The 12,067-nt window shown below is 39.5% G+C and overlaps 1 protein-coding gene across 6 annotated transcripts in view; it reads right to left on the reverse strand.

Annotated features, from left to right (window-relative positions):
- Nucleotides 1–12,067, reverse strand: part of SPIRE1 (spire type actin nucleation factor 1) — a 125,371-nt gene that overhangs the window by 66,484 nt on the left and 46,820 nt on the right. For all 6 annotated transcript variants that reach the window (XM_048939138.1, XM_048939137.1, XM_048939139.1 and 3 more), the window contains exon 3: nucleotides 6,626–6,862. In XM_048939138.1, coding sequence (XP_048795095.1) covers nucleotides 6,626–6,862 — 237 coding nt within the window. The remainder of the gene's footprint in view (nucleotides 1–6,625; nucleotides 6,863–12,067) is intronic.

Consider the following 12,067-nt stretch of genomic DNA (forward strand, 5'->3'; position numbering starts at 1 on the left):
GTCCTCAGTTCTGCTCCCGGGGCCCACAGAGCACAGGAGCTACATGCTGACTTCTGCCATGACTCAGCCCACAGGATAGTTTACTTGGATGGTCCTTTAGTTGTGCCAGTACAAATGTTCAAAGGGCTTTACAGCAAAGCAGAGGAAGAAACTGACAGAGTTAACAAACAAAACAAAAACCTTTTTGGGATGCTTGACTAATATAGGTGATGTGGATTTCAGCCAATGTGACAGAGCAGACAGAAGAAACATGCTACAGTTTGAATGAACAGCCGTGACATACAAGACTGGGGCAAGAGAAAAATAGCAGATTTACTTCATTTTGAAGACAACTCAGAGTCAGTTCAGAGAATGGTGAAGAAATAAGAAAATGTCTGTGAACTTATGTTGTTTTGTTAAGACACATATATTCCTTTGTTAACTAAATCTGAGCGATTGCTCTTCTAAACCTTCACAGCATCTGTCTGAAGACCTGTAGTAGCTGACACAACAAGGTGTACCCTAGGTCAGCATGCCTTGGGAGGGTGGGAGCCCAAAAGGGAATGCTTTTAAGCTGCCTGAACATGGGTGGTTGAGTCCTTGGGACTTTACACTGCTGAACACAGAGGTCTAGTGGCACAGAGAGAAGTGGCCAAAATGTTCAAGGACCAGAAACTCTGCTATGAAGATTTCAGTGAAGATTCTGGCCAAGGAGCGTGCCAAAACAAGCCACCTTCCTGTTCCAATCATCATCAACCATAGAGATCCATTCTTGGTGGCTCGAACTCCTCAGGGGGTTCCATATCACACCAGAATGACACGGGACTAGCGTTTACAAAATCATTTTGGGATGTTTGAGTTTATTTTTAGATTATAAGTAGTTCAAGTGCAAACATAAATACCCAAAGGAGAGTCCACCTCCCTCAAAACTTAATAGATACAAAAACTGGATATTGGCACTTCCAAGAACACAACAATTGGCTCAGGAGATTCCCCAACATTAGATAAAGTGTCTCAGGCATTAGGGCTGTGTGTACAACTGAAAATTGAAAGAGAAATGATGATTAATTTTCAGTCAGCGCAAAAGGACTTCCAATCCACTGATTTCAACATCTCGCCTCATCAACATACAAGAGATGTACATTACCTTTTTTTCTAAAACAAGATCCACCAAAACAAACACTGGCATGTGATATTTGAGTATGCTAAGAACAGGATTCAAAGGAAGAGACCTGATCACTTGTTATAAGCAGACAATTGGGACACTGCTTATCATCTCAGTAAGGTTCTAAAATACTCAGTTTCAGAGAGTTACAGACTGTGCTGCAAGTTGCCTGTTTCGAAATGACACATAAATACAGTTCAGCAGGCTCATATAAAATTGCTAAAGCCAATCCAATTCTGAATAGAATTACACTTGCAGAAAGCTGCACCTTACCTATTCTAACCTCATGATCTAGGTTATGGGCCTTCATAACACAAATTCTTTAACTGTCATAAGAAAATACCCAGATTTGCTTTTAACTGTATTTTCTGGTTGCTCTCAGACATTACACTGATATGTACCACATACATGACAATAACGTATGTCTTCAAACTCAGTATGGTGCCTCCAAACCACGTAGATCTTTTCATCCCACCTGTAATTGCATGAAAACAGAACATATTCTTCTTTTACTCAAATACTCAACACATGCCATAGATAGTTGAACTGTACTACCAGTACTGAAAACAAAACACAAGCAGATCAGTATCATCACAGTAAATTTCAATTCTTTCCAGCTGAGAGGAGACAGTCCACACTTGAACTACCAAAATATGAATCAACTGAATTGGCAAATTTATTTTAGAGACCAATGCCAATGATTACAGGACAAGCCAAATAGCTACATTATGGGATGTTTTTTTTCCACAGAAACATAACTTACTCTTCCTCTTTTTTTATGAGCAAAGCACACATGCTAATTTCTGCCAATAAAATACTGCAAACTGCACTGTTGTTTACACTGGTTATAGCATGATAACACAATACTGCAACATGCTGCTCTATAAATAACTTTCATGCAAATTAAAAGGTTAGCATGGAGATTTCTTAAGTATGAGTTTTGTTTAGAAAGGGGCCTAGGTCACTAATTTATCTCTGTGAAGCAGCAGTTGCATGACAGTTAATTTTTGGTCAGAATTAACTAACACTGTCATTGAACTACCTCAGAACAACTTCTTAGTGAGGCCCAGGTCCAGAGGCCACTGAGCACCCTGGGGCCACCCACCTATATTTGTCTCTGGCAGAAGGTGTGGCTCAGCCACATGTCAGTTTCCTGCAAAAGCTAAGTTACTTTCAGGTTGAAAACGTAAGTAGGAGTAGGATGTTGGTTCATGAAGACCAGCGCCTCCTTGCATGTCTTGTAAGAGATGTAAAGAGAAAGATAGTAGAAAAGAGGTCTGTGTGTATCTTGAAGATGTACCTCTTCTATGAAGAAGAATTAAGCTAGGAGCTAGCATGGTCACCAGCAAATTCATCTGTAGTAAATAATACAGTACAATAACTCATCAAAGCTGGAAGAAATGACAGAACTAGGCTAGAACTAGGACTGCAGCTCAACCCAGCAAATACCCGAACAGAATAAAACCTGGTATCAAATGGATTAAGGAAGCTTATGGAGCTTTATTCATATGGAACGTGAAGAGGTTGCTGACCTAGAATAAAAGGCAGCACTAGAAATGAGTTTAGGGATGGGGCTCAGGCCAGCAGATGTTGCTAAGCTGAAGCTTAGAAAGTACCTCCAGGTTAACATGAGAAGTGGTGCTGGGTTAGACCATCTGACTGCAGAGATCTGTGAGATCAGGAGCGAGATAATGCTAAGATTAAGAGGAGAATTAGAGTTTGAGCATGATCTGGAAGAGGCTGATGCATCATCTTGTTTCAATATCAGGGAGGGCCACATGCCATGATAAGATGCCACAACAGGACTCTCCACACCCTTAGCAAGCCTAACACACCTGCCAGGCCCACTCTGCATATATCCTCTGTTGACACAAAGCTATGTGCGTGATGTAAACTTGATGCACTCCAGACCCCTTCAGCCTACTTTGTATGTTCTTGTATAGTGTGTAATAAACCAGAATATATGGATTTCCCATACTACATGTGAACAGGCACTGCCTTTCTTGTGTACATATGCTGTGGATGAGGACAGGCAAGAGTACCCCAAAAACAGAAAGCAGCTGCCTGAAAATATCCAGTCCTTATTGTTTCTATTTCTTCCTTCATTTGCACCAGATCTACCAGGTCTGAAATATATCAAAGTCAAAAAAAGTTAAATGTGGCAAATAGTATCTCCTCTCTTCATAGATAGATACAGTCTTTAAAACAGTCATTCAAGTCTACATAGCAGATTGGTCCTGCCAAGGAAATCAAAAGCCAGATCAACCAAACATACAGACATGCAGCAGAAAAGCCCATCTATGTCTTCTCCAAAAAAAGCAGCTTTGCCAGCGCTGACCTTGGCAGAGCCATTAAGAACTCTTTTCTCAATTCTTGGGAATAGATATCTGCCACATTACTCAGAATTTTCCACATCAGGGGTGGGTTCAGGATTGACTTTACCTAGTTTAGATTACAGCAGAACTTGACACATATGTTACCTATCTCTGTGTTTTAATCTCAATACTGGCTCACCCACATTAACAATCTACAGGAAAATTCAGATTTAGTGGTAAGAGAGACACTGAAAGTCACAACAAGGATCTGAGACACAAGTCTTATAAGGAGCAGCTAAAGGGACTGGGATTGTTCAGTGTGGAGAAGAGGCTGAGAGACCTCTATGACTACCTGAAAGGAGGTTGTAGTAGTGAGCTGGGTGTCAGTCTCTTCTCCCAGGTAACTGGTGACAGAAAGGTGGTGAGGCACTGGCACAGGCTGCCCAGGGAAATGGTGGAGTCACTGCCCCTGCAGGACTTCAAGAAACAAGCTGATGTTGCACTGAGGGACATGGATTAATGGGCATGGTGGTGACGGGTTGGTTGATGGTTGGACTTGATAACCTCAGAGGTCTTTTCCACCTTAATGATTCTGCAATTCAATGACACTTTTTGGAGAAAGATGAAACACATAATCCCATTTCAAGGACAAAATCATGTCCACACCGGAGACTATATACTTAAAAATTTTAAAAATCAGTACAAGTATCATGCAGCCCACCTCCACTATTTTTCAGGCTTGCAATTTGAAGAATGCAGGGTAGGCAAAAATGATTGAAAAATGATGAACAAGCAAACCTGATTCAGCATTCACTACAAACTGCAGAGGAGAAAGCTTCACAGTGAGTCGTGCTAGGAGAGAATTACAATAATGATGCCTTATGGTCACAAGACCACACACTACTGTTGTGCAACAGTCAGTGGGTAAATTAGGGTGTAGCCTGCAATATGGCTTAGCGCTGGAGGGGAAAAAAAGTCACATCCAAAACATGGCCTTATCCTTGAAAAGGTTTGTAGTCAAGAAAAAAGAATATCGCAAACTTGCACAAATGTAAAAAATGACAAGAATGATAATGCTGTTCTAGTACTGTCAATGAATTAATGACACAGAGTAATAAAGGCAAGTCACGGAGTTAAGCCTGCAGCAAATAACTTAGGTGAAAGCAACAACAGCAACAAAAGAGGGAGCTGAAGTTAGGATGATGTAGAATTGACAGCTGAAAATCATTCAGCTCATTGAAGTGATATCACAAAAGCAGTACATTTCCAGAATAAAAAGACATAGATAAGCAAAAAATAATACAAGTTAAGATGCTGATTTTAAAACACATAAGTATGCAGATACCTCGGGCCAGCGGAGATATGCATTAATAAAGCCAAAACAGAAAGTCCAGCACTCAGCAGTTCTTGGCTGAAGACTGACCAAACATTTTTTTATGCCCTCTCAGTTCCAGGCAAGTGTACCAGTGTAACTGAAAGATTTCAGAGAAGCTTTTCAAACTTATATTTTCTTACTTGCAGACATTAAGTAAAGAATGTGCAAAATAATTATGCCTACAAACCTCTCTGCCCTCAGCTCTGCATTACAGGCTCTCTCCCTCTAGTAACCCAGCTTTGATTGTTCCACCACTTCACAGCATTTGTACCAAACAGAGGCAAAGGGGATATATTGATTGCATCTATCCCGTACAGCATGGACATAAAACCATACTGTTTGGAGTAGCTCCTACAGGGGCTTAACAGATTGCTCCTTCATGCCTTTGCTGCTGCTGGCCATGCACAAGGAAGTCACCTGGCAGCAAGGAGAGAAAAGCAGCCCTCACTTCCTCCTGCTGCCAGGGCATTAGCTCAGAAAGCCTCAGAGACAAGGGGCTTGAAGGTGAGAGTGTGCCATCCAGCCTGGCCACCCCTTCAACTGCTCCCTTCATTGGTCCCTCTGACCTTTATTGCTTCTCTGAGGAGAGAAAAAAGGAGGCTTTACGAACTTAGCATTATTTATGCTTAAGAGAGGAAAGGGAGGTGTCTTGGTCAGGGCAGTACATGTATAGAAGTCACTGTGCTGGGCTGGTAAGTGGATTGCAGTGAAGCGTGTAGAGCCCTGTCATGGTGAAAAGCAGGAACAAGGGGATGTAAATCCTCCAGAAAATGGCCAAATGGGAACACGCTGTGAAGTTTACAAGGAGTTGTTGTCAATGCTACTTTTCCAAATCTAAAATTTCCAATTTAAATTTCCAATTTAACTACATGTTCAAAAGCATCTCAAACAAAAGCTATTCCCATTCTAACTTCCTGAGAAATTTCCTCTTTACTATCAGCCCATGAAAAGCACCAAGTTTCGGAGGAGTCTCTTTTCTGCATGCTAATACATCCTTATGTGCTATCCTGGATGTTCTGTTCCAGACTCTTCTGTGAAATGTTGAGCTTCTCATCCTTATGATAAGATATGAGTTCCACTTAAGAACAAGCAACATACTATGTTCAATCCACTTTTAACATGCTTATTAATATCTTTGTCTCCACTAGAGACTCTAAAATTTGTACTGAAGACTATTCTATAGGAAACAGAGGATAAAAAGCTTCTAAATCATTGTTCATGGCAGACCAGATAATACTGAAGAACCTGTTGCAATTAAAATTCCTAAACTGTATTTCTAAATCTCGCAACTCAGGTCAAGAATCACAATCATAATTATCATCAATGAAGTAGTGTATATTGACTCACTCCTTACAAATAAGCTACCCTTATAAAAGCAGTCTTCTGCTTCAGTACAGAAGGGAGGCAAAGGAAGAAACTGATGAAGAATCATTAAAGCAGCACTGCACTAATAAAAAGGTGAGAAAATTGAAACAACCTGTGAAGTAACCAAATGTACACAAAGTAATAGATGTTACACCAGAAGGCTCAGTATCCAACGCAGAGATGAAATCAGAATGTGATATGAATGGCAGACCCTAAAGTTATCATGGTCTTGCTGTGTCTTACTGTCAAAATGAAATACATGAAATGCATGTCATTTTTGCAAGCAAAGATTCTTTAAAGAACCAGGAAAATCAGAAATCAAAAAAGAAAACAGATAGTATGAAATTGGACAAGAACACAGAAAACAGATGGTTTTCTCACTGACAAGGACAGTGGGATACCCATATAATCTGCCTATTAGCGTACCTTCATGACGTCCTTATAGGAATGAATAGCCTCAACTTCTTCTTTGTCATCATCGTCATCATCCTCCACCCCCTCATCCAGCGCATCGTACCCCTCATCTCGACTCCCATCGGTTTCTGTGGTGTTGGTCATGTGATCTATCAGCTGCTCCAATGGAGGACTTAATTCCCGCTCTTCATTGTCCTTCAAGCCATAGTCCAAGGCTTTGTATATAATAATCCCTAGGGATTCAATTACCTGTAAAAATAAACAAGAAATGTTTGTGAATGCCATTCAACACTATTTCCCGGTGTTTGCATAACAACTACAGCAACTGAAAGGATGATCGACATCAAAACCTAAGAGAAAAAAGATCATCTACTACCTTACAGTAGCACTTCAATAATGCAGCACATAACATGCAAGAGCAGATCATACCACATACCTTCTGCTTTCTTATTTCAAAGTCACAATTAAAAAACAAAGCAGGAACCTCTAAGATTATTTTTCCTTTTCACTTCTAAAATGACAAATGTCAGAAGACAGTAGTACAGATTTTTTAAGATTACATCACATACATATTATCTTCTTCTCCTGGAAAGAAGAATTGAGAAGAAGTGAAAAGAAAGAGTAAAGATGCCTTTTTTCTCCCTCAAATGGTGTCTCCTCCAAATACTTGGAAACTGGCCTTCAGTTTCTACATCACTTCATTGACGTGAGAAATGTCTGGATGCAGCTGTGGATATCCCAATATTAACTCATGGAGCACTGTGATATCAGTCCCCAGGAACTCCTTTGTCTGTTGCACATGCTCTACTGAGGCTATCAACACCTGAATTTCATAGTGATGAGGTATTATCATGAGTTTTCATAGAATTAAAGATGTTCTTTTTGTGCTCTGTCAAGAGCAAAGCAAACAAATGATTCCTCATCCAGTGAAAGATAGCAATAAATTACCATGAACATCCCAAAATGTTAACTGCCCATTGGCATTCTTGGCATCAACTATTTTCCTCAAGAATAATGCTGAACGTTGTCTAACATTGCAGAGATGTAACAAGATGACGTTTCAAAGTGAGGAGTTTGGAAAAGGGTTTTAATGGAGAGGGAAGGGGAAATGGGCTTGCAAGAATAAACCACAATAAGGTAATAGTAGATGCTGGGAGATCCTTGTCTGACAAGGAAAGGACTGGAGCTATTGCATGTAATCTCTAATCTTTCCTGTGTGTTGTGATGGCCAGTGTGTCACACAAATGAGCAGTGTAGGAGTGGTTGGCACTAGGGCAACTTTAATAACAGAAGTATTTCTAAGCATACCAAACCCTGTCATCAAATGTCATTTTCATCCTGTCATCAAATGTCATCAGGCTTTCAGTACTATCCTGGTCAACATTTTTAAAGCAGATTTTTCAAAGTCATTTTGAGTAGATTGGGCTACACATTTGGATTCTTAAAATGTTAAAATTGACTCTCCAGCAACTCATTTGTTGTTACACTGCAAGTCATTTTTTGTCTGAGCAGTTGGAGGCTAGTAAAGACATAGAAAGGAGGACCTACTAGACAACTTTGTGGAGCAGCTGTACACATGCATAATACTTCTTTTCTCTGCTGAGATCTCTGTTGTGCTAATTCACTGTGCAAGACAGTGGTTAACAAACAAATATAAATTCCAATAAATAAAAAACACCCTTTTAGAATCTATTTCTAATAACTGAATTCAAAATGAACAATTTTCCTGTACTGTTTTCTTGAAATGTGTTTGCGCTTATTTGAAAAATATTCCTGAAATACAATTCAGGAAAGTGATCAGGCAAATGAATGAACACAAATTTGATTTAGTTATTTCAAAGAACAGATTCTGGGTAGAAAATGCTAGTGTGACAGTCAAGCACAACGAGAAAGCATCACTGTATGCCTGCTCCATTCTCACAGTTCCCAGACATCTGCTGTGACTCTGGAAACTGGACACTGCACAGTTAAAGTCAGTAAAAGCGCTGTAACAGATTAAAATTTATATTTGTAACATATCTGGTTTGCCTCTTCAATACAGTATTTTGCAGTAGCTGCCTTGCAAGACTTGCACTGTAATAAAAAATCTGAACAAATGAAGATTACATAAAGTAAAATACATTTTATTGGTACTCAGATATGTTTCCTCTAACTCTGGCTCTCAGTGCAATCTCAACATAAATTCCTTCAGCAACTGAATGGGAACAGAAGAATTACCAGTCACTTCCAACCTGAAGTGGACCTAAATGAAAACGAAGTACAACTGAATACTTGTTTTGATAATTAAAATGCCTGGGATTAAGCCCAGTGTAAATGATTGCTAATTTTAATAAAAGTAAATTTGAAAGAGCTTAACATTCATGAAAAGGACTGAAATGCCTAAATTAGATGCAAATAATGTAATGTCATGTAGTGATAAATGCAGAACACATATCCTGGATTTTGCTATGCCAACACTTGGGGAAAAAAAATAAAAGGGGGAGTATAAAGAAAGTGCTCACTCCTTGCCTCTTTCTGTTTGGGAACATTGGGAACAGGATTAAGGCATTCAGGAGCACCACAGCTAAAGCTGGATGACAGCTGCTGCATTCTTTGATGTGCCAGCAGTGGGGTTTTTGCAGTTCAGTAATACGGCTTGCGCATTTTTACGTGAATTTTTACCATGAACAGATTTCCTAATGCATGCAAAGCTGACAAAACATGAAAGCCTGAAGCAGCACCAATTCAGACCCAGATTTCAGTCTTTCAGCTTCTTATTTAGAAGTCATGATCAAAACTGTGTTTATCTATGTCTGTCAGTACCACGGGTTCACCGTGCCAAGAGACAAAAAGCACTGAGCTTCTTAACTGAGAAACTTTCTCTGACTTGCATTAAAACTGAGAACATTCCACACTCTGAATGATACTGGTTTAATCAAGGCTCCTGTAAAACCACAAGTGCCATACGAATATCAAACAGAAGTCCTAGAACCACCCAAGCCTCCTACCTGAGCAAAATTACTAATGCCACTTTACACACAAAAAAAACTTTCACATTTATGTAACAAGAACCACAATATATAAAGTTAAACAGATCATCCTTTACCTATAACATAAATCAAATACAAGCAAAAAAGGAAAATATTTTCATGGTTGAATGGATAAATCAATAAATATGTGGTTTACTGAGCTGGATAAACAGGGACTAATACAGTATGGTTAAAATAGCATCACCTATTTTAAAAGAAATCAATTCTGCACTGCACTGATTGTTAATTGAACATGAAATAAATACTTCTGGCACCTAACAAGTGACAAGTGCTGACACAGTTTTGATTTATATCCATGAATACAGAGTTATAGGAGGGGGAAAAAGAGTATAAGGAACTTAGCAAAGCGCTGTTTTAAATCAGAGTTGTACATTAACACATCAAAACAAGTACATGCCATTGAAACGAGTGTCAGTACCAATGATAAACAAGGCTGCTTGATTCAGATTAAAAAAAATATAAATCAAGTTCTGCACCTCGAGTTTTTAAATCATTTGCTCCTGGCCGATTTAAATTTTGGCAAAGGACCTGATCTCTCAAATCAGTCAGTAGCTAAATAATTTTAAGAAAATAAACAAGGAAACTTGCATTGTTTTGCTTTACACCTTCTCCCCAAGTTCTTTTGAAAGTCATGGCTTCAGACCAAAAAAAGCCAACAACAAACACCAAGCATTTCCCACAGACTGAACTTGTACTCTTATGCTTAAATCATTAGCGAAAGGGGAATTTTGTCTTACTGTGAGTATTCTTTCAGTTCCTACACCAGCATGGACTTGTATTATACTATTATTTTATAACAGGTTGCAATAAGCTTGCGAGAGACTTTGCAGAATGTACTGACTTTACACATGGTGTCCTTGTGTTCCTTTTACACACACTGAAAACAAATCCCAAACCATTCATGTCTTTTTCATAAACAAACACCCAATGGAACTTTCCATTCTGCATACATTCCTCCAATACATTAAGGCACGCCTCTCACAAAGGGGGTCATTACTTCCCAGGTCTTTTATAGGGCATAAGTCTAGTTCTTGCTGTGAATGCTGCCAATTTCACATTCCTAAAAATCTTCAAATATTCAGACTCTGTATAGGAGTAAAACATCCTAGACAGTGAAATCACTTCTTTAAAAAAATAATGAAATTGAGAAGAATCCTTTTCCCCCTTACCATAGATGTTTCTGACCCTTTCTGAAACTTGGGCAAGAGACAGGATCTGCATGCCATTCCCCCCTCCACTCACTGCACACACAATAGGGCACTGTCTAAGCTTTCATCCCCTTCCTAGGGTTTGCTTCAGTTCTTAAACAAAGCAACAAAGCCTAAGGACACTCTGATACTTAGAGCAGCAAAGGGCTTTTTTCAGCTCAAATTCCTGTCCATGCCTGAAGTTCAAGTTCTCCCTTCCTCCAAAAACCACATCGGTTTTACAGCCCTAAATTGGGATTTAAAAGGCCATAGACCTCCAGCTCCTAAGGTGAGTGACTTAGATTTTCCTGTGGGGACCTCAAACACAGTAACTAGTAATGATGCTATTTGCATTACTACTGCAGTGTCTTTCATGAATTCTATTTTTTCTTAATTAAAAAAAAAATTTACAATTATTAAATGCTCACTAGCAGATCTCCAACATACTTATGACAGAGAATACCCTGCCTTATGGTAAGAGAGCTGAGAGCCTGAGGACAACCTGTAGATACCCACCCACCCTATCAGCATGCCAGGAGCTCCACGCCACAATTCAGGTATTGCTGCACAGACTTACTTATAGACACCTCTGAAATCAAGGGTAATATTCTGCTGCACATTAGGATATGTACAAGTTTTTATTGTAAAATTCTGTGATACAATCCAAAAGACAGATGTGTTCAAATCTTACAAATGTTTGTCTCCAGCTAGATAGAGCAGAGCAAGCTACTGCCCTGACTGCCACTGCCCTTTGTAGCAAAGGAATTTGCTTGTTTCTTCAGCATCTAATTCTATCACTGAGGGACCTCACTTCCAGGAAGGGTGAGCAAACAGCCTGGTTAGGATAAACCCTGGTACACATTTTGGTTATTTGCCTCATCATCAGATGTCCTACATAACTCTCAAGGGTACAACTCAGCAGGCTGTTGTCACAGACTCGCTACTGTTACCACAGACTGCAGGTACACCAATGTCAATTTTACCACAGCATTCCTTGGCATTAACAGGCCAGCACTACCCAGGTTTTAATAGCTGGGGACATCGCTAAATTTAAATACGACCTTCACAAAACTGGAGCAACTTGCAACAGATGATCTAACAAGAAAAGCAGAAACTTTCAACTGCTTCCAGTTGAGCAGCAAGGATTCTCAGTGTTTGCAGTGAATCAGGTGAATTACTCATATCCGAAGGATATAGACATAAGATACAGGAATATTTAACTTCTGGGTGGTGTTAGT

The sequence above is a fragment of the Lagopus muta genome, chromosome 3, assembly GCF_023343835.1.
Source record: "Lagopus muta isolate bLagMut1 chromosome 3, bLagMut1 primary, whole genome shotgun sequence".
Classification (NCBI taxonomy): Eukaryota; Metazoa; Chordata; class Aves; order Galliformes; family Phasianidae; genus Lagopus; species Lagopus muta.